Genomic DNA, 27615 nt, shown 5'->3' with positions numbered 1-27615 from the left:
TGACGGCATGCTGCAGACGAGGATAACCAAGGCTTAACCGCATCATCTCGCAGATGGAATGATTGGACATCCACATTCGAATCTGATAGCTGTTGGTGGTGGTGAGCCTCCCGCATTACAAAACTATTCAATTGGCAATGCTGGATGTAGCGTTTGGGGTGGCACGACCGCGCTTCTGCATAAAAATGCCGAGTAATCAAGCCTCCCGAGATGTCAATCGAGGGTGCCTCCTCTGCATTAGAGGTAGGTGTACACGACTCTTTTGGTCATAAACAGATAAAAGACACAAACGAAAAGAGTTATGGGGGTCAAGTGACGGCAAATCATGTTGTAACAAATCAGGATGGAGCTCGCCGACAAGGCACTAGAAGTCTCACAAAGAACCCCACTGATTCTAGCTTGACTTAGGCTAGACCTCACCAATCACAGGCTTCAAGATCAGCGGGATGACCTCGGCCGCATCGCCGATAAACGCCCAATCCCTCCCGGCGATGACATTCTTCCTTACATCGTCTTCGTACAGGTTCACCACGGCGACTCTCGCCCCCTTGTTTCTGGCTTCGGCCACGTAGCCAGCAGCAGGCCAAACCTGTGCCGATGTCCCAATGACAAGACAAAGATCGATAGGATCCGCCTCGTCTTCAAATAAAGCCTCCGCCTTGTTGATTGTGTCTTCGGGCAGCGCCTCGCCAAACCAGACAACGCCCGGCCGCAGCAGGTTGCTCTTGCACTTGGGACATTGTGGCAGGTCTTTTTTGTCGATTTTTGATTGCAAAGTATTGCCAAGCGGCACGCCTTTGCCCTGGGTGCTGCCGAGAGGAGCCACATCATTAACGGTCGGTTCGCTGGAGACGTAGTCTTCACCTAGAATTTCACGATTTATACGCTCCAAGCCGGCCAGCATGAGCGGGTTAGCACGCGGTCGAGTGGAACCATCCAGGACTCCGTCATTTGGGCCCCTGATCAGCGCCGTGTCGAGCGCTGGCGTCAGCGGGACCGTTGTATTGCCCTTTTCTGTATAGCCACAGCCGGATTCATTCCAACATTTGAGGTCGAACAGATTCCCATGCAACTGTAGCAATTGGTCGTCTGGATGACCAGCGCGCGGGGACAGGTTATCGACGTTCTGGGTCAGCATCGTGAAGCCCGGCACTTTCCTAGCCAGCTCAGCAAGGGCTTTGTGGGCCTTGTTTGGTTGGGCCTTGAGGGCCTGCTCGCGCCTATACGAATAGAACTGCCAAACCAGACCTGGGTCGTTGACGAAGCCAGCAGGGGAGGCTAGTAGGAACACATCGTGGTTTTGCCACATCCCGCCAGGGCCGCGAAAGGTGGCGAGTCCCGACGAGGCCGAAAGCCCGGCGCCAATGAGGGCCACGATATTTCGAGATTTGGTTAAGTGCCGCTGGAAGTCTGCGACCAAGGCAGGGTCAAGGGATGGAGTGCCAGGTTGGACTGCCGCTGAGCTGGTCGCTGATGACGACATGGTGGATCTTGGTGGGGTTGACGATGATGGTGATGATGGCGATAATTGAGCCGGTGACGATGCAGAGCCGGGGTTGATGAATGGCAAGGCGAATTGTGTGCGCGGTGTTTTGCGGTTGTTGAGCTTGCGTTTTGGGATGAATGTGGAATAGAGATTGTGCTGAGCTTTGTGGATTGAAGGGCGGAGAGCCCAAGTCGAGCGACGCATCATCTTAGGGGCAGGCAACCATAATGAAAACTGCCATCACACAGAGATTCCGCCAACACGAAAACAGTAGACACGGGGAAATCTCACAGCCTGACCACGTCCCGCCGTGACATGCTTATCGTGCCCCAAATGCAGGGTAGTCAGAGACTTTCTGAGGGGTTTATAGGTTTGTGACTTTGGATAATTAGACCAGTAGCTGACTGTGGTGAGAACTAAAGAGGGGAAAAAGTCTCCAACAGAGGAATCGACTTGTTTCACTGCTGTGATTGAATTGCACACCTATATTATTTTGACTATGTTACCTCCAATCACCAGCCAACCATTCATCATGGACGCATACCCACAGACAGTGCATCATGAACTCAAGACTTGTCGATCCGGCCCCGAGCCGTAATGGATGTAGTTAAAAAGCTCCGCAGGTGGCCTCTATACCGCGTCCGTACAGCCCGGCGGCCGTAACCTGGAGACCCCGGCATGGGGACGGAGCCGTGCTAGATCCGATAAGCCGCACGCATGTGATGTAACCTCGTCTCGAGGGAGTAAAGATTTGCATGTCCTCTGGTGAGTATGTTTTGCGGACCCAGTGATTAAGCCGACAGATCCGACACTCTCTGAGTCGGAGAGCAGAGCGAACGGTCTAGACCTGACTGTTCGGCAACAGAGCCGATGGCTTTTTTTTTCCTTCCTTTTTCTGCCCAGGCCAGATTGGTCTGGATCTTCGACGTCGGAGACGCGGAGAGAGGAGAAAAGGACGACGTGTTTTTGTTTAGGCACCTGGTTGGTCCAGTCTTGTCTACCCGGTTTTTTGTTTGTTTGAGGTGCCCATGGCAGTCACACGTGGAAAATCCATATGACAGGGCAAAAAAAAAAAAAAAAAAAAAAAAAGAGAGAGAAATACGCATGCTCTCTTATGCCAATTTTGGCATCAACCCAAATGCACTTCTTTGTGGCTCCAGTGGACCTTTGGGCTGCTTGAGCCTTGTTTGGCCTGTCCTTTGGGCAGCCATTTAAGGGGACGGCTAAAGCCGCGAGATTGCAGTGACCAGCCGGCTTGTAACCCGTAACCCGTTCCAAAGGTTCGCGCTTGCCTCTAGGGTGCAAACTTGATTGAACTCAATATCATGTTTGGTTTGGTGTTCTTTCTCTTTTGGACCAAGGCTTACTGTGCAGAATTGCCACCCCGCTAACAAATTTTGCATGCATACAAGGTGGTACTTTCCGGAATGTCGAAGAAGGAGGAAGGAATGTCCCAGTCCTCACTGTGGGTCCTTGGGTGAATTCCCCTGATCATTGTGTGTTGACAGGTCCCGATTTTCGCATACTGATCTTCCAAGCACTTCCCTGATTAAACCGACCGGATTTGTCTCGGCTCAAGTCAGCCCAGAAGTCTTGTATGGTCAAGCATATTCTCGACCGACTAGTCGACTGATCTTCTATCATTTCAAGCCATTGTAACCGCCTTATCTACAGAGGACAACAGAGTACGAGACTAGTCTAATGTTAGTAATGTTAGTCAGTCGATCATATCAGTAGTAAGCACAATTTTTTCTCTCTCTTTTTGCCCATCTGTTTTCCTCTCCACTTAATCATTCAGTGTGGGCAACGTGCAATAAACGCTTTAGTCGAGTCGAGAATAACAATCCACAGTTCGGCATTTTTCTCTGGTCTTCCACAGGCAGCGCGATTCGTGAACCCTGCGATTACCACCTTTCGGGCCTTTCCAGTGCAGCGGTTCCTGCTCTGACTGGCCTCAGGGACCGTGACGCATAAAACGGATATGGGCGGACGGATGCCTGTGCTGTGCCTCCGCGCGGCTCCACCGGTCCCACTGCCGCCGCCATCCAGATTTCCGAAAAAATGTAGTGTCCCCAGTTGACGACGCCGCCTGGCTGCTCGTCCCCCCGCCCAACACGAGACAAAACTAGACTTGATCGCCAGTAATCAACAACCCATCAACTAGGTGCTGCTGCTCTCCCCCTCTTCCTTATCTGTATGTTTTTTATTCCCTTTGCGTATCTTGACAACACTTCCCAAGTCCACGAATTTGCAGCACATGTCGCCGCCCTTATAGACCAAACATTTCTAGAGTTACATTCGCCATGGCCAGTTTGGGACTTGCTTGCTTTCGATCTGTTGGATGGCCGCCTTTGCCCGAGCCTGACACCTGAGGAAATCATCATTTGTCATATCTGACACCGAAAAAGCAGAAGACAAAAAGCCAAATTGACGATATTCGGACGTATATACGTACACACAAGAAAACAAAGAAGATCACCAGGGGATTTGACAACTGTCCAAGTTTCTAACATATGCCTACTCATCCAAAAATGGTATCCTCTCAGAATACCGGAGATCCTAGCAGGGATACTTCGCCTTCTGCTACCACGGGAACATCTACACCCCGTAGAAAGGAAAAGAAAAAAGTTGGGTTTCATCAAAATCAGGGTGATAGGCCCACAAGCATCGTCGTAAACGACGGGACCTCACAGCAGCAAATTTTGACACTGCAACCAACTGCTGCCACAGATGGCTCGCCGGATCCCTTCATAACCCCGCGACCATCTCCGCCTGAACCGGCGGCGGCACAGCAAGATGAAGGGTCTCCGATCACACCGACGGGGGCACCGGATGCCACAGAGCTTCGTCGTGCCTTGACCAAGATCTTAACGACGCAAGACGAGGTTCAAGACGCCCGCAGAAAACATGGTCGCTCGCCAAGCGCTGGGCCTTCCGATACCAGGTCGCCTGAGCCTGCCGTCCTCAAGAACCCCCAGAGACCAATGAGGCCAGTTCTGAGGCGTGACACCAGCTATGATGTGCACGAGGAGAGGGTCAAGGCCGACCTGGCCGAGATGTACACAGGCGAGCGGGAGCAGAGGTCCAGAGACGCTGCAAGAGAAAGGGCGCACAATCTCGCCGTCAGGGTCGAGAATTACGCCTCACCACATGCTTCGCACCGGCCATCTATGGATTCCGAGGACGATCTCGAGGCCGGTGGGCGGGGTGCTCGGTCCACGGCCTTTGACGCAAACAGCAGTTCCGACAACGCGCACCATGATGTTCGACCAAGGAAGCTCCAACGCAAGGCCTCTCATCTTGCACCAGAGGTACTCGAGCCTGCCAAAAATCTGGTTCGTGCCCACACGAAAAGGGCTCAGAAGCACAGCAGAACCTCCTCATCCGAGACCCAACCAGATGGATACTTTGCTTTTCAGCCTCCCTCGGAAGCACGTTCCGGAGCCGTGACGCCCGAGCCGATGCAGCAATATGTTCAGGACTATGTCCCGAAGCCAAACCGCTACCACGGTGGCATTTTGGGTTCGCTTCTGAAGCTTTACAACGAAGGCACAGGCAGCGGAGCCAACAGCAGAGGGTCGACGCCGGGTCACACGCCTCAGCACTCACCTCCAGGCTCAAACGCTCCGTCCACACCTGGCTCACCTAGGCCCTCGAGGCCGAGTAGTGGCATATGGGGTGGTCTACATGTCGGCGGGAGCCCAGGCTCAGGCAATGCCAGTGGGAACTTCAAGACGCATCACAAGAGCCACTCTGCTTCGTCACTGGCCCTTGGCGAGCTCATAAAATCAAGCTCGACATTGATGGCGCCCGGGTCTAGTACATCGGGTAAAGGCTTCGCCGATCGGGTGCGACAGGTTGAACAGAGCGCGAAGCGGCGGTCCGGTCTATTTGGCACAGACTCGCCCATGTCAGCCAAGTTCAAAAAGCCAAAACAGTCCAAGGGAGATCAGCACTTTCGCATAACCAGGCATATTGCCAAGATCCTAAGTAGGCACAGATATGTGCTCAAGCTTTGCCGCGCGCTTATGATGTACGGTGCTCCGACACATCGCCTAGAGGAGTTTCTGACCATGTCGGCACGCATCCTCGAGATCGAGGGCCAGTTCTTGTACTTGCCTGGGTGCATGATCATATCCTTTGATGATTCGGTACGTCTCTGACCATCTTTGACTCTCCGTTGTTCGTCTGTCAAACTTACTAATACTCGGGTTTATGATGTGTTTCAGGCTACGCATACTACCGAAGTCAAGATCGTCCGCCAGAAGCACGGGCTCAACCTCGGCAAACTGCGTGATGTTCATATCATCTACAAGGAGGTTGTCCACGACATCATCGGCGTTGAAGAGGCTACAACCAGGCTGGACGAGATCCTCAAGCAAGACGTCAAATTCGGCGACTGGGCCCGTATCCCCATCTACGGTCTCGCCTCGGCCAGCGTCGCACCTTTTGCATTTGGCGCTCGGTTGATCGACCTCCCCATCATATTTGGCCTGGGCTGCTTGCTAGGTTGGATGCAGCTTATCCTCGCGCCGAGCAACTATCTCTACGCCAACGTGTTTGAGATCACTGCTGCCATAGTGACCTCTTTCCTCGCTCGCATGTTCGGCTCCATCCGTGGCGGCGAGCTGTTTTGTTTCTCTGCCATGGCGCAGTCGTCTATCGCTCTCATCTTGCCTGGTTACATGGTCCTTAGCGCTGCGTTGGAGCTTCAATCTCACAACATCGTCGCCGGATCGGTTCGCATGGTGTACGCCATGATCTACACGCTCTTCCTCGGTTACGGCATCACCATCGGCACGGCCATATACGGCATCATCGACCGTGAGGGAGCCACTTCGTCCACGCGTTGCAATGGTGGTATCCCCACCAACTGGTACGTCCTCTTTGTCGTCAGCTTCACGGTCTGTTTGTGCATCATCAACCAGGCCAAGTGGAAGCAGATGCCTGTCATGGTGGCCATTTCCATACTCGGTTATGTCGTGAACCTGTACTCGGCCACGGCGTTTCCCGGAGGTCAGGTCAGCAACATGCTTGGTGCCTTCACCATTGGCATTCTCGCCAACATGTACAGCCGGCTGGGCCGTCACGTGTACAACTACTACCTCGATTTTCTGGACTGGTGGGACGTCAGGGTGCGCCCTCGTTTCCAATCCGCCAGCCGTAGACGAAACGGTGTCGCCACTGGCGAATACGAGCAGGGCTCCACTGAAAGCGTCCCGCCCAGTCCGTCTCTCGGTCCCACATCGACGACAGAGAAGCCTTCCAAGGAAAGCGAGCAACCGGCAGACCATGGGCGTCGGCGCAACGTCGGCTATGGCCTTGCGGCCGCCGCCATGCTCCCCGGTATCTTTGTGCAGGTCCCCGGAGGTCTGGCGGCTGGCGGCTCGCTGCTGGCGGGGCTCACAACAGCGAACCAAATCACGCGATCCAATAGTACCATCACTACCGTCGTGAATGGTACTCTGGTAAACGTGACGGCGCCCTCGAGCCGAACAATGGACCCTGCTTCCGCGGCGCTGGGACTCGGGCCGAACATGAACACCACTGCATTCAGCGTCTTGTTCAACGTCATCCAGGTTGCGATTGGCATCACTGTAGGGCTGTTCTTGAGCTCGCTGGTCGTCTATCCTTTTGGTAAACGGAGGAGTGGACTCTTGAGTTTTTAATGGGCTACAAGGGCTCGGTTCACAAAAGCATATAAACTTGTACAGACATGAAGGATGGGGTTTGGTCTCTTTTGTTATTTATGAATTTGTTGTCTGCGTCGGAGTTATGGGAAAAGCGAGCGTTGGGAAATAGAATGCTTACATCACACATTTCATTTTTGGTATCAGGGCTTTTGAGACTACGTTGTGCCCCAAAGCAATTTAATCCATACGTTACTGTACTTGTCAACAGCGCAGCTAGAAGCAAGGTGTTGTATTCTAATGGAGAGTTGAAGGCTGGGGCAAGAGACCTTGGCTACTCCGCAATTTTTGTAGACTCTTAACTAGACTGTCACGATAGCATGGCCGGCTAAGCAGCTACATCGAGTAGTTGGCAATTAGTAGTATACTATACGCGGTGCTCGTATATGGTAAAGAACAATACCGAATAATAAGCAATTTTTATAAGCAAGTATTTAGTTTGCTCGGAAGCCAATTGAAGTTAAACATGACTAGCTACAGCATGAGAACATCGAACATAAGAAATTCTGGATAAGTCACTGCAGCTTTGCGCACACCAGCCATCCCCCACTCAATCTTCAACCCACGCACCTATTTGAAGCCCGGCCACACGGAGCCGCCAGGGGGAGAGTATGAAGTCAAACCACCCTGGTAAATGTCGACCCTCACGCCGGGGTCTGACATGGGGGCATACGTAGGGATGCTGTACATGTAGTTGTCGGGCGGCAGGTCGGTTCCGGAGCCTGTGACCTCGATGTTGGCACACTCGGGATAGAACCTGATTTTTGCGAAAGGGAATGTCAGCTGTTGGCGTATAGACACAAGGAGAGATGCTACACTTTTATTTTCTCTCTCTTCCTTTGCAACGTGAGGATTGACGTACTGTGGGGTGTTGGCCTGGTGCAGGGCCAACAGCTCGTGTCGAATGAGGTAGTTTCCGGCCTTGAGGTTGCTGGGAATCTTGCTGCTCCACTTGCCGGTCTTCAACACGGTGGCGGTGCCCCAGTTCTCCGAGTTCAGGTTGCTGCCCCAGAGTCCCATCTGGTCGATCTTGAACCAGCCCTTGCCGTCGCCGGTGCATTGCGAGTGTGCTCCGCTGCACTTGAAAGCCCACACCATCACAGGACTGGGTTGTTACAGAAAGTTAGCAAAAGCGGTGTTTCTGCAGTTATAAGTGGCAGAGGGGCTTGGTCGGTAGGTACCCTTGGGCGTGTGTCCACTGTTTCCAGAAGGCGGTGATGTTGGTGCCGGCGGCGACGGGGGCGACGAGGTCGGCACCGCGGCCACCATTGCACCGCATCTTGGAATCGGCTGGGTTCATGATGGGGTCATAGGGGACGAAGCGGGAGAGAAGCCCTCGTAGCCCGGGTAGGTGACACCGCCAATCTGATAAGAAGTCACAGCCCCATGGGCGTGGACGAGAGGAAGTGCGGCGGCAGCCAGGGTCAGGACGGAGGACCACATTTTGGCGGTTGCTGGTGGTGGGATCGGTATGGACAGTGGTGAGGAATGAGGGATACTACAACAGATGGGGGGTACAGATGGATGTCAAGATATGCTTATATATGAAATCAGGTTTGCAATATGGAATAACGGAACTCGAGACGTCAGCGGCGGACAAACCTCGGCGACATTTCAGGTTAGCAAACCACGGACACTACGGGATTGCAATATATCCTCATGGGGAAGGAGTCAATGAGCCGTTGAGGGCCAATTTGCGTGTACGGATGGAATGGAAATGTTGGAAGTTTGGTTGAGGACGGGGATTGGTGATTAATATCGTGAGCGGGAACGAGGGGGGGAGCCATAAGAAACGCAGGCCAGCCCCTGAGACAAACTCCAACATCAATATCTCTACACAGACACGACTCCCCCATGTAAACTAGACTCTGTTTACTCTAGAATATTTTGTGGCAGATTATTCTTGGGGCATAACAGAATATCAACCATATGAAGAGACTCCAAGTTCCCTGATGCTACCGGGGCATCAGAGAGTTTTTGAGCGCATACAAGATTCCAAGAGAGATACAGAAAATCAAAGGCGGGAAACGACATTACATGTAATGCGACATCATGTTGCTTAATTTCGACCAAGATCGGCACTTGAAGATCCGCCAAGATTAGGTCAAGTTCGGGACATTAACGGGGAAGGCGGGAAGAGAAGCTGGCAGTGTGTGAACGGAATAGATTGCACGCGGAGCGGATTCCCCGAGACCTAATATAGATAAATGAAAGCGGAGTGACCCTTTTCTGTCGCTTGTGCACATGATTATGCTGTCTGTTGAGTATTACAGTAGTGTAACAGTAAATTGCCAGACCAAAGGTAGCGAGTGAGGTGTTAGGACAAGATGTACCCAAGCCTTGTTGGTCTTCCCCAGATTTGATCTTAATGTAGGGTAGGTTACGCGACGCATCGCAAAACGTTCTTCCGAGCGAAATGCGCAGGATGCTTTTGCTTGCCCAGGCGGCACGTGACAATCAATTGAGGTAGATTGGAGGAGTGTCGCAACCTTGATATGGTACCTGTAAGTAAGTACCTTGTGTATCCTATGAACTGAGGCTCGTCAGTCGTGACTGCTCAAAGTCGTTCGTGTGGCTGTCGTGGTGGAAAGTAGCCATGAGAAACGTCGAAACGGGAAAGTGTAGCAGAGTGAGTGTACTGTAGCAAAGTGGATGACTAATTCCACCAGACCCCCGCTTGTGACTTTCGGGTGGAGCAACTTGGCAACTACCTGTTGTATTGCGTATTGCGTGCGGCATGTTCCATTTGTCGGAGTTCGACCTCGAGACACGCAAAATACAACTTCAAAGCCCGCCATCAATATTGCCCAGTATGCCTCCAAAAAGGCCTCGAACCGATCCCACCCCGATAGACCTTCCAATACCGCCCCCTGGCAAGAAAGCCCGCACGCGCCGCGACGCGATCGACCGTATTTCCTTGCTCTCCGACGAGATTCTTGTGCGGGTACTCTCCTTCCTGTCTGTCCCGCAGCTCCTGTCGGTGTCGCTCGTCTCCCACCGCTTGGGTCGCCTGGCATGTGACTCACAGCTTTGGAAGGCGCTCTACTATGCGCGTTTCGTGCTGCCGCGCGCCATGCGCATCCCCGGATTCGACAAGGTCTCAACCAACAATCAACTGCATTACGCCGGGCGGAGGACGCTGTGGGCTGATGGGCGGAGAGGCGGCATAGTGGATGTTGCGGGCGCAAAGCAAAAGGAAGAGCACGGGAGGTTGAGGTACACCAGTGCCGAGTCACGGAACGAAGGTTCGGGGCGGGACGACGCCGTGACTGTGGAGCGCGTTGATTGGAAGAGGCAGTTCAAGATTCGGCATAACTGGTCTCGGGGCAAGTGTGCCGTCGAGGAGCTAAACCTAGGCGAGTGCGGTCGCGAAGAAAGCACGAAGCGCAAGATGCTGGCCAAGGTCGTTGAAGGGATCGCAGTCACAGCCGACGACCGTTGTGGCCTGCGCGCCTGGGATCTGAAGACCAGGAGAATACTGGCGCGCACGCCCTTATCCTCATCTGGTGTTGATGACAACTCCGTCGACGAAGCTGCCAGGAGGATGCCCACCTGCATAGCGGTAGACGACCAAGGACCCGATATCAAGATGCTGCATGTTTGTGTTGGATTTCAGGATGGCAGCTTTGGGATATGGATGCTGCAAACCACCGAGTCGAACGCTACCTTTGAGCCACAATACCTGCACGAACAGTCGAGTAACGGGTCCTTGATTTCAATGGCATATTCGCACCCCTACCTCCTTACTGCCAACAAAGGCATCACAATCTCCCTCTACACATTTGAAGGACCAAGCCCCCTGACTTCGTCCGTTTCTACCATAAATCAGACCAAATGGACGCCACCCTATCTTCTCACATCACTCAAATCCCACACTTCAACGCCGCCATTGGCGCTTTCCATCAGACAAGCAGGGATAACAACGATTGCTTCCATTGCATACACCTTTAGCACCGTCCAAGGATGGTCCATTGGCATACAGGACCTACATATCAAAGCAACTTCATCCTCCCAAACACCCGAAATCACGGCTACCCGCTTGGCTTATACGGCCCCAATGACCACTGGCAGTCCACGACGCCATGTTCCACTCCGCCGGTCTGGAACAGCCTTGTCAGATGACGACGACGAGATAGAAGAACCGGTCTCGTCTACGCGCAGGACTCGGACGCCACCAGCCGGCGACAGCGATGGCCCCACGACCCTCTGTTACACGCATCCCTACCTTCTTGCAACACTGCCCGATAATACTCTTCTTCTTCACCTTTGCACTACAACCTCAACATCACTGTCAATATCATCCGGAATCAGACTCTGGGGACATACTTCAGGCATCTCGGATGCCGAGATCACATCGCGCGGCCGTGCCGTTAGTGTGAGCCAGCGCGGCGACGAGATGCGCGTCTGGGAGTTGGAAGGTGGCGCAAGGCAACGCCGTGTCGGTGATCATCGCAGCATCGAGATCCGCCCGACGAAAAAAGATGACGGAGGCGCTGACGATGGCGTCGACGCCGCATGGGAGGAGAGGAGGGACTGGGTAGGTTTTGACGATGAGATGGTCATCGTACTCAAGGAGAGGCTGGGTGGCGACGATAGCTTGATGGTTTACGATTTCACTTGAACACGATTGAATAAGTTATCGTCTACACTTTGGCTGTTTGGCTATCGCAGCCGGACGCCGAGGGTTGCCAGAATCTGCAGGCTCTACCTACGGCTCGCACACATGACGGTAACAATATGGAGCCCGTCGGCCTCGCTCGGTCCAAAACAGTGGGTTGATCGCCTTCCGATTTGAGCTTCGACGTTGTGCTGAACAACATCGAGATCTCATGGGCCTCAAGCTGTCGGCCGGGATTATGGCAATGTATAACGCCGAGCCGCGATCTGCCATAGCAGACGAATAGGATGACACATGTCGGGCCTGCATTGCCTTTCCGCGCCACCATAAACCGAAAGTCAGGCACCTGGGGCTAAGGATTCACATGCACGATCGGGGCCGGGTCAGCATCGGAAACATGACGGTATTTTCCGCATCGAGGGGTAAACGAAGACGGCTTATGGGCAAAACTTCGATTTCGGGAATTTCGCGACATGGAGAATCACATGTTATCCGAAACAATACGAATGCCGCACACCAAAGCAAGGGTGACACAAGAAGCACGCAAGCTTTGGATGTGTAATACACTTGGCCCCTGTCGCGACAGCTCCAGGCACCATACTACAGATGCCGAGAAAGCAAAAAAAACCCAAAACTCAACCGGATAACTACAGAGCTAGCTCACTCGGATGTGCCGAGGAACATTTCGGGAATAGAGTCAGGGGAAGCTAGGTTTAGATTTGCTGTGAAAGGTTGATGTTTGTGATTTCTGGGACCATCCCAACAGGCTTTTCGTCCCATTGTGTTCGGGCCCGTCTGTGATATCGTCGGGAAAAAAGAAATCCAGTAAAAAAGCCATGTAGCAGCTGTTAGGTAATTCGGATAAGACAACAAACCCAGATTCTAACCTTGACCGGTGCTTCTGCCTCAATGACGTAGGGCTGGTAGCCATATTTACCCTTGAGTTTGGCATTTCAAACCTAGCGACCCTCGCCCGACGATATGAGACCATGTGTGCTGGGTCATCAACCAGCCAGTGGGTGCACCCGCGCACTAAAATGGGGGTAATGAACGCAAACACCATCCTGTGAGGTGTATACCTTGGCGATTTAGCGCAGAAGATGAAAAAGAGTTGGCCATTACGGCGCAATGCATAACCTTGATATGGATAAAGAAATAAAATAAAAATAAAAAGTTACAAAAAGTTACAAAAAAGAAAGCATATGCTTCCAGCCTCCCCCAACCAACCAACCCAAAAAAGAACCCCTGTCGCCCAGCGGATCGCCAACCACCACGGCAACCCCCTGCAAACGCACCCAAGGGCGCAAACTAGCATCGACCGACCCCCCTGGTTCCCCCCGGCGGATCGGACTCAGCCCTACGGGCATGGCTGGGTNNTTTTTTTGTTTAATTTTGAGTTGATCTAGGCCACCCCGGAACGTGCCATCGTCCCGCTTGAAGAAGGATTTAACCACCCCGCGAGTGTGCAAGTGCAAGGTTTAAAACGACATCTTCGACATGTGATTTTTTTTTCTTGCCCCTTCTTCTCTCTCTTTCAATCCATCTTCCGTTCTATTTCTGTCCTGCTTATGGTTAGCTGTTCCTCAACAAACCCACGTGTTTACCGGTCAAGGGGCCGAGTCCGTTGGGCTTTTTCGTTTTGCTCAAGGGGGTGTGTGGATTGATCCGTGTGTAACGTCGTCTACACCGTCTTTCGATTCGGGATCGCGAGGTGTTACGCTTGTGCATTAGAGTGGATGGTACATATGGCAGCGCACACAGAGCAAGGGGGAAAAGATATTACGAAATTCCAATGTGACATTTCCTTCAATGGTTATGTAATGATATCTAACCCAGTAACGAGACAGGGTGTTGGTGTAGTTTTCGGGCATACGCCCACCGACTACTCGGCACCATGTGTTCACTCCCCTGAGCCAAACACACGGTCAGGGAAAAGCAGTATGAAGCAAACCATGTCTGATCATGCCTGTTTGTTCCCCAGTGAAAGAAAGCGAAAATTCATCCATTCCCATACCCAAAATATAATGAAACCAAAAAAGAGACGCCAGTGTATGGTGTACGATGGAAAAAAAAAACAAAAAAAAACAAAGGAGTGGTGAGTGCGTCGTCGACTTCGTTGGGTGTCTGGTACACTCGCCGGGTATCTTCAATGACAACCTCCCCTGTACGATGCATGCCATGTGATGTGTAGGTAAATCCAAGAAAAAAAAGAGCAAAGAACAAACCAAAAAAAAAAAAACAGAAAAAGAAGAAAAAAGGAAAACAAAAGAAGCACCAAAACTAAATACAAAATAGTGATATCTGTCCGTTAATGTATGTGAGTGGAGAGAGCCTTCGTCCTGCCATCCTGCTGTGAGGGCAAACAACTAACAAAAGTTGTGTTTGTCGCACATCAACAGCGTGGATACGAGTCGGCAAGGTGTAAGGAAAATGCAAAAGCAGCCAATCCTGAAACGAGGCAATAAAAGAGAACAGTAAACCCAGGCAAATGCAGCCGTCATCCGTCGTGCAGCGTAAAAACATAAAACACAAAAAACTCATACTTTCATATGTTGAATGTTGGAGAAAGTCGATATATGACTGTGAGACTGGTGCTCAAAAGTAGGTGCAGAAATAGCAAGAATAGGAAAGTGGCCGAGGTATCCAATCGATGTAAAGTTCAGTAATGCAACAATGACCGAACCGTTTCGGATATTGCATGTGGAAGATTCTTAGGCCGCGCGCATGGCGCCAACGTGGGGCGCCATCCACTTCGAATCGAGCCAGCCGACCTTGTCAAACGCCTGCCACATCTTGCTCGCCTTGTTCACGTCAATGTGGCAAGCCTGCTGGGCATCCGTCTTGCGGAACTCCTTGGGTTGCATCATGCACTCGAGCCGGCGCTGGAAGATGCGTCGCTTGGCCGTCAGGTACGTCGCGCAGTCGACGCGAATACATCCGGCCAGGAGCACCTCCTCCTTGTGCAGCAAACCCACGAGTGGGTCGCGGCTCAGGTCCATGTGCTGCCCTCGCCACTCGACCTTCATGCAGCCCGGCTTCTGGCCATCGAGCGACGACAGCGGAGGGGAATAGTCCGGGATCGAGTCAAAGTCCTTGTCGGCCCGCGTCGTCGGTTGCTTCTTGGCGTCGAGACTGTCGCTCTCTACCTTCTTGGCCGTGGCCTTGACCGTGCGCTTGAGCGGCTGTGCGGAGTATGCAGGGTGGAGTGGATCCTGCACAATGGGCCGCGGCGCGATAGGGTTGACTCCTGTCACGGTTGGCCTCGAGAGGACGGATGCGAAACGGTGTGAAGATATTGCAGCTACAGCTGACTTTGAAGGATCTGGCTTTGAAGGTACCACGCGCTGAATCGGGGGTGAACGAGGAGAAGTAGGCGGCCGCTTAGGCTTGGATACGCGTGAGGCTGACGATGACGACGGCACTCTGCGCATCGGTTGGGGCTGGGGTGCAGGCCGGATTGGCCTGTGAACAGTCTGCTTTGCCTGTCTCTCGGCTTCGGCCCTGGCTCGGTTCTGTGATTTGAGCTCGTCGCGGCACATCCTGAGCCATCCCTTGGGGTCTTTCATGTAGGCGCCCATCATCCCTGAGACGAAGCTGACGCACAGCTTGTACTCCTCTTTGGAAGGAGGCGCTTTCTCCTTGAACATTTGTTGCGGCCTGTTGGCGATATGCGCATCTATCATCTCCTCGTCCTGTGACTCGCGGTTCTGCACTCCCCCATCTTGAGTGGGCGGGAACAGTGGCTGAGGGTCGTCTATGGTGGCTCCTGGATACAGCACGGGGTCGACGAGACTCCCGCTCGATCCTGGTCGTCCGTCATTGATGTCTTGGGAGTCCTTGGACTGGTTTTCAGGGGAGCTCTTTTGGGAGACTGGAGGCGAGGGCGGCGGGTGTACTGCCGGCTGGTTGCGGGAAGATTTGGCCGCGACTGCCACGCTCAGGTCCAGTGGCAAAGTGTTCTGCTGGAACGAGTCGTGCGACTTGATCGGTGGCGATATCAAGCTCTGGATGGCCATGGGCTTGGAGTCGTCGGTAGAAGACGAAGGCATTGCTGACATTGTTGCGTCCATGGTGGGTTGGGCGGACTTCCAAGATTGTGAAGAATTCGTGGACGTGTCGTGCAGAGACATTCTTGGGGGCGATGATGAACAACTTATAGTCCAAGCTAGTGCAGGATGCTGCAAGTTAATGATGTGGGTTGGTTGAGTGACGATGCAGGCAGCAGCCACACACAATTCTCGAGTATTGATAGAGTTGGGTGGGATTATCGGAGATAATCGGTCTTGTAAGACTGGTAGTGCTTTCTGGTTCTGGGCTATTTTGAAGCCCAAAAAAAAATAAATTATATGTCGCCGATGGCCAAAACAATTGACCGTAAGCGATTCGACTCCGAAGCGATAATTTGTCGTCGTGGGTAGTTCTGCGCAGTTGCTTCCTCTTCTTCTTGTTGTAAGCGGACTTTTGTGAGTCGCCGAATAGATAGGGTACTATAAGTGTGTCTGGTGTAGTTTGCTGCCCAATGCGGAAACCCGATTGACTAGGCGGATAATGATCTGCGTCGACTTGTCGGTGTGTTGGTACGCTAGAAGCAGCAGTACGGCGCGTGCAACCAAAAAATGCTCGTGGTCTTGCGATTTGTCGAATTGAATTGAATTGAATTGAATCGAACCCAACAATTGAAAGACTGAATGAAGAAATTGAGTTGTCGGGTTCAAAGAAAAAGGATGGATGGCAGACGAGCCAGAAGTTTGTGTTTGTTCGTCCGCAGTCTTGAATTGAATTGAACAGGGCGGCGGGCGAACTCTTGTTGCTTAATTCCGACCGTGGGTTGTTTTGTCAGCCAGCGCGGGGGACGGATGAGGCGGAGGAAACAGTCAGAAGGAAGCTCGTCGAATTGCTGGTGTGGCAAAGTCGTAATGGTCCTGGGGAGCCACGCAATCGAATCAATTGGTGCCTGATTGTTACGAAACGAACCGATGATTTACGTGCTATGTTTGACAGAAGGCCAATTCTGCGGCCAAGGGTCCAAAGTTGCAAATGGGCAGGTATCCTGCTCTTTATAAAGGAAAACCAAAAGGGAAAAAAGGTAGAAAGTAAAAAAGAAGGGAAGCCGCAGCATTAGCAAGCAATCAAGCAGCAGCTGGTGCATGCATGTCCATGAATCCAAGGGAGAAGGAACTGGACCGTGTGTCACTGGACGCACACCTCTTTCTCATACTGAATGGAAAAAAAAAAAAGAGGACGTGGACCAACCAATAGAGGGGGTGCATTGGGTCGCAGGCAGCACACCACGAGTGACAAATGACTGTGATGGGGAACAAAAATGGTGGCCAACAAGGCGAGAATCGGGGGTCTGGTGCCTACTTTTTTTATTATTTTATTTTTTACCTTGCCTATACTCACAAGTAGTGTGCAGCCCAACCACTCCGATAGAGAATACCCAACCTTAAGTTACATTGTACATATGCCAACATATAGTAACCGAAGCAACGATGAAAAGCCAACCTCTCGACGCCCAAGACGTCGAATGTTCATTCCATTTCTCTGCGCTGCACCAGACTCGGCTCAGGTGCTACTGTAGCTAAATCCTGCGGCTGTAGTCTGACTTGATGGAATCGCAGCCAACAGAGAAGAACCAGATGGCGGCGATGTGCAGACACAGGCACGGACGGGTACAGGTACCAGGTACTTACTTGCTGAGACGCATACGAATGTTGTCCCGAAAGCTCCGCTTCGTCGCCAATATCATGGGCTGGCGAATGATTGTGGTATTTCTGCGAAACAGTGTCTGTTAGTAGCCCACTGGGAATGGCATGTGCGCATAATAGCCCTGTCCATGTCTCATCATTCCCGTTTCGTCTTGCCCTATTGGTACGTAGTATTTGCTGCCCCCACCTTGGTTCTTCTTGTTGAGTGTTTCTTTTTTTCCAAACCCCTCTTGCATTTCAAGTCTTTGGAGTTCTTCACATCTTTATCAGTGGCGCCGGCAATCCAACGACGGACCATTGTTGGCTGAAATCACAGGCACATCAATTGGCGACTTCACCTCACACTGGGAGAGCAGACTAGCATTTGCGACTGACCTTCTGCAAGTTTTAGTGGGCGCCATTAAACTGTTAGCATCGTGGGCGCCATTCCTCCTCTCTCACTAAGCAGGTAAGGTACCGTACCACCTGCGGTAAGTTTGCTATCTAGGGAGTAGATTAGCGGCAGGTCGATAGGCCTTCTGGGCTCACACCCCCATGTCGTACTAATATGACAATAGCAGCAACCTGGTGGGGGTGGGTTCGGACCTTGAGAGGCAATCCATGTTAGCATTCTGAAGTGGCGTGTGGGGAACAAAGTGGGATGGAAGAGTCACAGCCGGGCGACATCCTTGTCCCCCAGATCCGCCCAATCTAACTTACAGTACAAAGTGACAGCTGAGGCACAGGCCATTGGGGTATACCTCACCATGGATGTACTGTACAGTTTGTTGGGCTCCGGAGCGCATTGCATAATCTTCATCTTCTCTCATTGCTGCCTTTTCGTCATGGCAATTCCCATCAACAACGACTTGTTACGTGGAAATGGAAATACCCAATATTAAAGCCACTGGGAATTATATGCGAATAGGCAATTGGCCCACGAATGACCCCATCATTGGATACCCAACGAGAATTCGGATTGAGTGGGGGGTTTGATCAATTGAGGCGGTACAGTACCGTACACTGCCCCTCCGATCCAGCTGTCCAATCCCGACATGCTGTGACCGCCCGCAAACCAACATCAAGGGTCTCACAAAGTGATTTCAGCAAGAACCATGCATGGGCCCGCCTGCACTTGGAGGGGCAGCATGGAGTACGAAAGGAGTCAAACAAAAATAACGGATAGCGAGCTTTGCTGAAGAATGTTGATAGCACATGATTTTTCAAGATTAAGATTATTTCCAGACATTGTTTGACCGCCTTTGTGTTTACAAGCAAAGAACTCGGGCCTAATCCCAGGACGCAAGCCCACACTAATGGCGCGTTTGGGGAGGGGGCCTAGGACGAGACTTTGCCCGTGGGAAAACATGGCAAATATGCAACAGGTCTGGTGTGGATCTAGCGGCCTTGACTGAGGGTTAAGAAGAGAGTACGAGGGCATGGATGCTTGCCTGAGCTTCTTCTTCATGGGGCTTCGTGCAAAGACGCGCTGGCCGCCATTGTGCTACTGGCGCTTAAAGGAGGGGAAGCTTCGAATTGGGTTTTCGTCCCATTAGAGCTTACGATGGAATCCCGGCACAGACAGAAAAGGGGGAGTGAAAATAAAACCGACCAAAGGAAAAGCAAGCCGAACCTGGGACAGGACGAGATTGCCCGTGCTGATTTTTTTTTTGTGTTATGCCCTGTCGCCGTTTGAGGCCTTTTCGCTCCCGGACAGGAACCGAAGCTTGCTGAGGCCATCATGCCGGGCCATCGAAACTCAATCGCAGCTTGGGATGAAAATACCACCCGAAACTGGCCGCGGCTTCTGATTGTTTTCGTGCATGGTCAAACCAAGTATCAGCGGGTAGCATTGGGATTGGTAGCATAAATCGGTAGCTGGCCAGTCAGGCAGACGTGCAGGATCGCAGAGGAACCATCAACAACAGCGTCATTCCGGGGGAACGTCGGCAAGGCATGTCGGATGGAGCGGAGCCAATTGGCCAATCCGGCCCCTGAGCACATGTCCCCGCCGTGTTGCCAGTTGATTGTTCGATTAATTGATTGATTTGATTGCTGAATTGATGCACCAGAGTACAGTTTGAGCTGGCGGATGACTGTGAGAACTGATTAGAATTGATGATGCAAGGCGCAGTTTTGCACTTTGTGAGTCATTTGATGACCCATACTGGAGAACTGGCACATGGCAGCAAATCAGATGACGGCATTGGCGTTTGCCGCCTGCCGTGCACTGGCCAGAAAGGTGGCGCTAAGCTACTCCGGGAACAAACGGTATGGAGCCGACTAGGACTTTAATCGATAAAGTCTTAATCTCACTCAACTGCGTATGAGGTACGATAAGAGCGAGGTGTTTTAAACCAACAAAGATTCAGGAAAGTATCGGTACTTATTCAATTGTGAAATCGTCGAAAGTATTAGAAACCAGGCGAATATTCATTTCAGTGCTAGACAATTTATCTGTCAGCAGTCTGTTCGAGGTACCAAGTAAGCTGGCGGAATCAAGTTGGTCCAAGCTACCTCGGGTCGCGCACCTATTACATACCCCGCTGTGTGGTTGAGCATTGAATTCTAAACCCGCGCGGGGCGGAGCGACGGCTGCTGCTGCTGTTACTGTTTGAAGTCCGGCTCGAAAATTGATTACTACTTCTAGCTTGGGATTTATGTAAGGCCTAGCGGTACTAAATAGATAAAAACAAGGTACCTCTCAGGAATTTCCTTCCTTGTGTAGTACCTGTAAGCCTCAATCGCCGACGTGGTACTTTTTTTGGCAGCCAACCCAGGGCAAATGATGCTGCAATTCCAATTGGAATACGGTATTGGCCAGACTCAGAGGATATCGGGACGTCCCCAGGACAAATCAGCGCGCGCCACAGAAATGCAGGTGAAACTTTGCGATCCAATTGTTCTGGCGAGTTTTTGACATGACAGGTGTGCTCCTGCTTGGCTGACCGTCGTTGTTTATCCACGAGGGGCCCGTCACTCAGGAGACTGCGTGGTTTCCGCCGCCTAGTTCTTGTCCACCACAAGCCATTGGGTCATTTTGACATGTCCAGCAATACCAATTCCTCTGTCGGAAAGATAACTTACTATGCAACAAGACAAAATGGAAGAATACAACAAAAATAAAAGGCATCGGCCTTTTTTCAACTCGGTACAGTCTACTTCGCTCCGTATCACCCACACCGCAGCCACCACCTCCATCACTCAACCACATGATACCCCTCCGGGCGAACAACCACCCGACACACAAGATGGAGGGGCAGCTGACCGCCCTTGCTTCCCTGATCGTCTAGCCTGGCCCTCCCCACTCTTCACACCCCTCGGAATGGATAAGTAGATTGTGTGTAGTGTGATCTGTTTTGGGTCCCTCGTGGACAGGGCGCTTCGAGACAAGCGGGAATTGATTCAGCTATCTAGCACCATCAACTTATTTGACTGGTTGTTTATCTTCCGTTCCCCCACGGAGGGTCTTTCGAGGCGTGTATGCAAGTCTTGTGTGCGCGGAGCCGGGGAGTGCGGCGATCACTGAGCGGCCACCTGCAGGATCATTCACAGGCGACCCCACTGAAGGTCCACCACGAGCAGACCCTCAGTTGGGCACTAACACTACTACCTACTGTAAACAGCCCGGGGGACATTTGTAGACGAACAGCAAGACATTATGTGGAGAAGACAGAGTGGCTCTACATACTTTATCGCAGGTTGCCAGCCAAGCCAGCGCCCGCCGCTTGCTTCGTCTGCTTGGCTGCATGAAGATAGATTATCTACTCGCCTGAGTGGGATTGTCCTCACTTGAATCCCGCGGAGGGTTTTGTGCGGGCTGAACGATATTGGGGCAGTTTGGACTGTGTAGACGTTCCTGGGCTGCTCAAGCTGGCCCCAGCATTCAGGCTCCAAGTCGCCAGGCATCTATTCACAAGACAAAGTTGGCGACGAACTTAACTTGATAAAAAAGAAGGCATCCCACAAGGAAATTAAATTATCCGAAGGAGACCTTGAATCTTCTGCAGATACTTGGGCACGGCTGCAAGCGCAGGGAGCTAATCTTAACCAGAGATCTGGAGAAACCCTTGGCGCCCATACCCATTCATCCCCGTCGCCTTGACAATTAACCCCTCATTCTTGACTTTTTGGCACATCCACCTTGGCTGATTGCCCCAAACCAAAAGAAACGGCATGTTTTACTTGACAAGCAAAAAATAGAAGGAGAAAAAAAAAAACGCCATCCCCCTGGTTTTCCTTTGCCCACGTCAACTGTGCATGCAGGTTCTGATACGTGGTCCAGTGCCCCTCGATCGCGCAATCGCAATTTCTTTGACCGCCATTCGGACGGGTCCCTCACCGTATCCTCTCGTCTTTTGATCTGAGGGTTCATACAAATTTGCATGACAGCGGGGTTCAAAAGCCAAGCATGCATGCCTCGAAGGAACAAGAGAAACCAGCCTCCAGCAGTGGTGGGACCCTCCCGTTCACATCGCCTATGACTTGGCTCAAGCCTCACCTCCAGTGGGACGCCGGAAGATGTCTAGCAGCAAGTCAGCTTCCCGCTGAAGGTGGCTTACCGCCTTGTTCTAGTTTAGCGCATGCTGGTAATAGCCACCAAATGATTCAAGATCAAATGCTTACGGTAGCTGCAAAATGTTAACTTGTTTGTCAACAAACAAAGGGAAAGAAACAGGAGGGAAATGGTGTGATACCAAACAGCGCCGTACCATTGATTGCCAAGCCCGAAGTTTGAAGGACAATGGTAGCGTGGCTTTGTTGCACCGTCCCGATCATATATACCGAAGTGTCATTTCTCCTGTTATTATGGGTGCAAGCTAGAGTAATGGTGGATCAGACGTCATCCCTAAAAACAGACATAATCAGGACTACCGCGTGGTCTTCCTGGTGTATCCTGTAATTGCTTTGTGCCCTGATTGCGAAGCATCAAACCAGTTGACGCCGATAATGGGTTGTGTCTAGTGCGAAATTATTAATGGTCTTTTCGTGATACTAAACACACGTTATTAGATAAAATTACATATTATCGGAGCTCCGATCGGGATACGGATTCGGCAAACGGCAACAACCTACGGAGTTGACGTCTAAAGCCGCACCGGTGAGAGGCAGATATATAAGCGGACCCACTCGGACAGAGAGTTGAGCCGCAAGCCGAAGGAGCCGGGAGATGTGCGTCTGATGGTCAGTCTTCATATCAGCCAATTCGACACTGGTGCTTTTCCGTAGATGGCAGTCTAGGGGTTTGTCCATGTTTTTAAAGCATTAGTACTGTTTATCTAGAGAAACAGGATGACGGGATATTGTTGGTCCGTTTGTGCCCAAGACGAATCTTGCTGCTGATAGACCTTTATACGAATAAAGCAAGGTTGCATGTAAAGCGGTTGTATGCAGAGTGGATTGTGCCATTCTATGATACGCAACCGGCTTACCATTTACGACCCAAAAAAAAAAAAAAAAAAAAAAAAAAAAAAAACGGAAAATTATGCACTCGAGGCTTATAACAAAGCCGACCAGCGTTCCCGTTGTTGGGGATTCTAGAAGTCTAAATTGTAGTGCCAAGTGGGGATGGCTACTCCCTGGTAGAAATGCATGACTCCCGCTCGAGCGGCAAGTAGCGGGTGCCCGCGGGCTCCGGCTCAATACCTCGATTGCGCCGCCTTCATGACGCGGTTTCTGAGCACTAGCAAAATTGCAGCGACTGAAGGAAATACACACATCGTTTAGCGGCCCAAGAATTCAATGTCTCTCAAATGGGCTCCAACAATCAAAATCCATCCCTTTTAAGAAAGTACTTTGGACGAACCGAATCTAATAGTTGCATGTCAAGTGCCTGAATTTTTTTTTTTTATTTTCTTCACTTTTGTTCTGGAGTCTAGGTATAGACTAGCGCATTGTAGACCTCTCCCCACGGATCTTTTGCCTTCGTTCGGCCGCCGAGCCGTCCGTTTCGACCGACCGGAAGCAATACCACCCAACCTAGTCGTTATCAATTATCCAGAACCTGACAATGGACCCAAGGGATACGTCGGTTGACGGCGATGATGGTAACATTAGGCGTGCGGTGAGTGACAATGTTTTGAAACTCAAATGAGGCTCCTTTGTGATAGAAAGGAGACAAGGATTTTGCAAAAAAAAAAAAAAAAAAAAAAAAAAAAAAAAAAAAGGATTTGACCAGTGCCTTCATCTACGCCAGTATGGATACAGCAGATGTTGGGTAGGACATGAGAGAGGAACACAAAGAAAAGGAAAAAGGACATGAGTTTTTACAATATTATTAAAGCCTCTGTCTCAAAGTCAACCTACTAAACCGTATATAAACATATCGTTCTAGTGTGATCAATGCCGCGTTCGAAAGGTATGTCAACTCTCTCACTCAGTCATGTACCATACAACAAAACGCATTCAAACATCCTAACACCATCCCGTTCAAGATCCGGTGCGACAAGAATACTCCGTGCTCCAACTGCACGACGGCCCGACGCACATGCTCGTCCACTGGGATTGGGCAAAGGCCCAAGGAACCGCGTCAAAGGGTCCTGATATCGACTCAATAGTGCGTTCTACCGATCTCCTTGGCTGTAGACATCCTAGTTTGACCCATAGTGCCACGGCTATCCTATTTGTTCGGACGCCGGAGCGCCGCGGACATGGCTGAGCCATGCGCTTGCTTGACCCTACACCAAGAGTCCCGAAAGGGCAACTCTCTTAAGGGCAGATCGTAGATGTCGCCTCCTTCCGCCATGTGATCATCAAAAATGGGGTAACACTAGTAGCTTGGCTTTTTCCTGAAGTTGTCATACATCTAACCATGACCGCGTGCGCAGTGAACGCAAGATCGACCAGATCGAGGACCGGCTCGGTCGCATAGAGAACATCCTTCGTCAACTCCCCGCCCTCATCAAGCAGGCCTCGTCAAGCACCAGCCACACGCCCGACCCGTCATCGTCCTCTGCATTGTTTTTTGACAAGCCCCTCCCAAACCCCCAGCAGTCACAGCATGCCGCGACCCCAGCGACCGGCACGTCGCCCGCCTCATTGCCCGCTGCCGACCGCCACGCCGCGGAAGCCGTGACCAAGATGGACTCAGATGCCGACGAAGCCGAGACGGATGCGGAAGCGCCCTTCGAGGGCGACTCGTCCATGACGGCACACACGGCCTTCGCGTCCGAGTTCCTCCACCTCGCCGTCGGCCGCACCTCGCTCGAGCCCGGCCACGCCCACGTCATGGACAACCCGAGCCTCCACAGTGCTCTCTCCAGCCTCCAGCAGATCGTGCACATGCAGAAGCGCGGGAGCACCACTGCCGACATTCGCTTCCTGAACCAAAAGTTTCTGCCGCCCGGTGGGCTTCGAGAGCTCCCGCTGCCCCCTCTCAATGTCGTGGTTGGCATATTGAGAGAGCTGAAAGGCAATAACGCCCATCGTCTGTTTTAAGTTCCTTTTGTGTGCCCTTTTTATAGCCCGACCGTGGCACAAGCCTCATTTACCCGTCTCCACCCTCTCCCCTATGTTTGACGCCCGAAGTTGAGCAGAAAACGGCTTCCCGCACTGCCTCCAGTGTCACCTCGCGAAGCATCACATCATACTCTCTAGTTTCCAAAGCTTACACACCAACGACTTAGAATACATCCCGGTGACCTTCACCCTAATGTGCTCCTTTCTCGGCGTCGACGAGTTCACCGAGCACTGCCGACGCGTCTACTTTGCGACCGAGGACTACTCGCAAGCCGACTACATCATCACTGTCGCGGGCCTCTTTTACGTCTTTGAGGAGCGCGCCTTTTCAAGCAGCGACTCCGGCGGCGGGGCCCACACGAACGAGGAGTACGAGCGCTACTATCACATGTGCCGCGTCAACCTTGAGGCGGCGCTGAGCCAGTTCAACCTCCTGCAGACGCCCAAGCGCGAAAACGTCGAGGCGCTTCTGTTGGGCACCACCTATGCCATCGAGCTGGCCAAGCCCAGCCTGGCGTGGCAGCTCAGCAGCGCGGCCTGCCAGCTTTGCTTGACCATGGGCTACCACCGGGCCGGAGCCGAGGCGGCGGGGCGGCGGTCGGCCAGCATTGACCGCGGCGGCAGAAGGAGCAGCAGCAATGATGGGCGAGGAATGTCGGTGGGCTCGTCGTCGATCGGGGACGATCATCATGGCGCCTCCAGCAGCAAGCGGCAGGTGCTGTTCCTCTTCGCCTACACGCTCGACAAGGGCTTGGCGCTACGGCTGGGCCGAGCGTCGGTCCTCAGGGACGAAGAGATCACGGTGCCCCGGCAGCTGGGTCGGATAAGCGAATACGACGAGTATCGAGACACTATCAACATGTGGGCACGCCACGCGCACGTGCAGGGCCGCATCTACGACGACCTCTACAGCCCCGCGGCGCTGCGGCTGCCGGTCGAGAGGCGGGTGCATACTGCGCGGGAGTTGGCAGCCGAGCTGAGGGCCATGATGGCCATGCTGCCGAGCATGGACATTTATCGACTACCCAAGGCATCGCAGGAGAAAAAATACGACGCCGCTGTTCTCGACATGCTCATGAAGTCGGATCGGGTGTCAATGCTGAGCTCGCTGGCCCTATGCTACCGCGCGATCCCGCCCGACGGCTGCGGCATGGACGGCGACGGCATCTCGAGGACTTTTAATCAAGAATGTATCGAGGTTGCGAGAGAGGCCATGCAGGCGCATGCAGGGTGCATGCAGCTAATGCGCGAAAGTCGGGATCTGGCAACAGCCTATATCCATTGGTATGCTTTTTTATGCCTCGTTTTGATCTGTTTGGTGGTGGAAAGTAAACATACGAAAGAAACATCGAGTCACATGCTGATAAAAACACACACACACACACACAAAAAAAAAATGGAATCAAAAATAGGACAATTTTATACTCTCCATTCATCCCTTTCATCGTCATCTTCTGCCACATCATCGAGACGTCCAATCTCGACGACCTCGCACGGCTTACCGAGTTCGTCAAGTCTCTCGAGGTCGGCCGCGACATGAGCGAGCCGGTCGGCAAGCTCCACCGCCTCTGCAACGCGCTCGTCAACGTAGCAACCATGTACCTAGAGACCAAAAAGCAGCAGAAGGCGGCAACTCAGGCCGAGGACGGCGCAACGACGTATCCCGTCAACATGGAGTTCGACATGTACTTCCGGGACCTTGGCTTCATGCCGCCGCAGCCTTCTGTGCACCCGCAGCAGCAGCCCGGGCCGAGCGTCTTGCAGCAGCAGCCACAGCAGCCGGGACTTGGTTATGAGTTTGGGAATGCGCAACTGGGGGATTGGTTCTCGGGGAATTTGTCCATGATGGGCATGCTGGAGAGAGATTTGAGCCAGTTTAACCCTGAGAGCTGGGCTCAGGGCACCGCAGCTCCTGTTGCAGGGCCTGGGCAGGTTCCAGGGCAGCATCAGATGTAATGTAGGTTTTGGATGTAATGCTGCTACGTTTTTTGACGTATGGGCCGGGTCCTTGCGCAAACGTTCAATAGAGCTGCCCCAGACACGTGTATGCTAGCAATGGTTGCCGATTTCTGTAGTTGTTCCGATGTCCAGATATCGAGATAGACCATGGAGGAAACAAGTATTCAGTCGGTGGGGTGCCGCGGGTCGTAGACTTCGTAGCCCTCGTCCTCGGTGTCGCTCTCGCCATCTTCGGTCTTCCTGTCCAACCTCTCGTGTCCAGGTACGGTCGCCACGGCACCATCCTCTGCCTTCTTCCATCCGCCACTGCCGCCGCCCTGCTCCTCCGTGACAGGCTGCTGTTGTGGTACAGCGTCGACCGGCGCAAAGGCCGACTTGAAGCCAGACTTCTTGAACCCACCCTTCTTGAACCCGCCGGCACTGGTGCCACCGTCTTCGCCGCCAATCTTGATGCTGATGACGCCATCCGCTTTTGCCTCTGCTTTTCTCGCACGCGCTGCGGCAGTCGGGTCGCGCACCATGGCCTTCATGTCCTTGAGGCGCTGCTTGTGCGAGTGGTCATATGAAGACAGGTGGGCCTCGTAATCGTTCATGCGACTGTAGCCTTTGCTGCATAGTTGACAGTAGAAGGACTGCAGGGCCTCGCGGGCCGAGGATGTTTGTGCAGGTGGGAGCGTTTGGTGTCGCTGTTTTGTTTTTCGGCGGGGGGGGGGGGGG

At 52.4% G+C, this 27615-nt stretch overlaps 7 protein-coding genes across 7 annotated transcripts in view; 3 read left to right on the top strand and 4 right to left on the bottom strand.

Annotated features, from left to right (window-relative positions):
* Positions 1 to 409: 409 nt before the first annotated feature.
* PpBr36_09965 (uncharacterized protein) lies at positions 410 to 2045 on the bottom strand (the record flags this gene model as incomplete). The annotated part of the gene is made up of 2 exons (XM_029897081.1): positions 410 to 1606; positions 2031 to 2045. 2 exons carry the CDS (start codon positions 2043 to 2045, stop codon positions 410 to 412), a joined length of 1212 nt encoding a protein of 403 aa, XP_029745143.1.
* A 1972-nt stretch (positions 2046 to 4017) lies between these two features.
* PpBr36_09964 (uncharacterized protein) lies at positions 4018 to 7155 on the top strand (the record flags this gene model as incomplete). The annotated part of the gene is made up of 2 exons (XM_029897080.1): positions 4018 to 5637; positions 5716 to 7155. 2 exons carry the CDS (start codon positions 4018 to 4020, stop codon positions 7153 to 7155), a joined length of 3060 nt encoding a protein of 1019 aa, XP_029745357.1.
* A 591-nt stretch (positions 7156 to 7746) lies between these two features.
* Positions 7747 to 8674, bottom strand: PpBr36_09963 (uncharacterized protein; the record flags this gene model as incomplete). Its single annotated transcript, XM_029897079.1, has 3 exons — positions 7747 to 7933; positions 8039 to 8281; positions 8358 to 8674. Coding segments are annotated over 3 exons (747 nt in total), but the record flags the coding sequence as incomplete, so codon positions are not given.
* A 1314-nt stretch (positions 8675 to 9988) lies between these two features.
* Positions 9989 to 11797, top strand: PpBr36_09962 (uncharacterized protein; the record flags this gene model as incomplete). The annotated part of the gene is made up of 1 exon (XM_029897078.1): positions 9989 to 11797. One exon carries the CDS (start codon positions 9989 to 9991, stop codon positions 11795 to 11797), a length of 1809 nt encoding a protein of 602 aa, XP_029745008.1.
* Positions 11798 to 14505: 2708 nt separating this feature from the next.
* On the bottom strand, positions 14506 to 15924 carry PpBr36_09961 (uncharacterized protein; the record flags this gene model as incomplete). Its single annotated transcript, XM_029897077.1, has 1 exon — positions 14506 to 15924. One exon carries the CDS (start codon positions 15922 to 15924, stop codon positions 14506 to 14508), a length of 1419 nt encoding a protein of 472 aa, XP_029745356.1.
* A 7567-nt stretch (positions 15925 to 23491) lies between these two features.
* PpBr36_09960 (uncharacterized protein) lies at positions 23492 to 27464 on the top strand (the record flags this gene model as incomplete). The annotated part of the gene is made up of 6 exons (XM_029897076.1): positions 23492 to 23540; positions 23916 to 24037; positions 24319 to 24907; positions 25107 to 26223; positions 26352 to 26891; positions 27233 to 27464. 6 exons carry the CDS (start codon positions 23492 to 23494, stop codon positions 27462 to 27464), a joined length of 2649 nt encoding a protein of 882 aa, XP_029745010.1.
* Positions 27063 to 27615, bottom strand: part of PpBr36_09959 (uncharacterized protein) — a gene marked incomplete at both ends in the record, with an annotated part of 647 nt that continues 94 nt past the window's right edge. Inside the window, one exon of the mRNA XM_029897075.1 lies at positions 27063 to 27584. Within this exon, the coding sequence (XP_029744994.1) occupies positions 27063 to 27584 (522 nt within the window). The remainder of the gene's footprint in view (positions 27585 to 27615) is intronic.

Source organism: Pyricularia pennisetigena (genome assembly GCF_004337985.1).
Source record: "Pyricularia pennisetigena strain Br36 chromosome 7 map unlocalized Pyricularia_pennisetigena_Br36_Scf_7, whole genome shotgun sequence".
Taxonomy (NCBI): domain Eukaryota; kingdom Fungi; phylum Ascomycota; class Sordariomycetes; order Magnaporthales; family Pyriculariaceae; genus Pyricularia; species Pyricularia pennisetigena.
The sequence above is the reverse complement of the archived record's forward strand: the minus strand, read 5'-3'. Positions and strand labels throughout refer to the sequence as shown.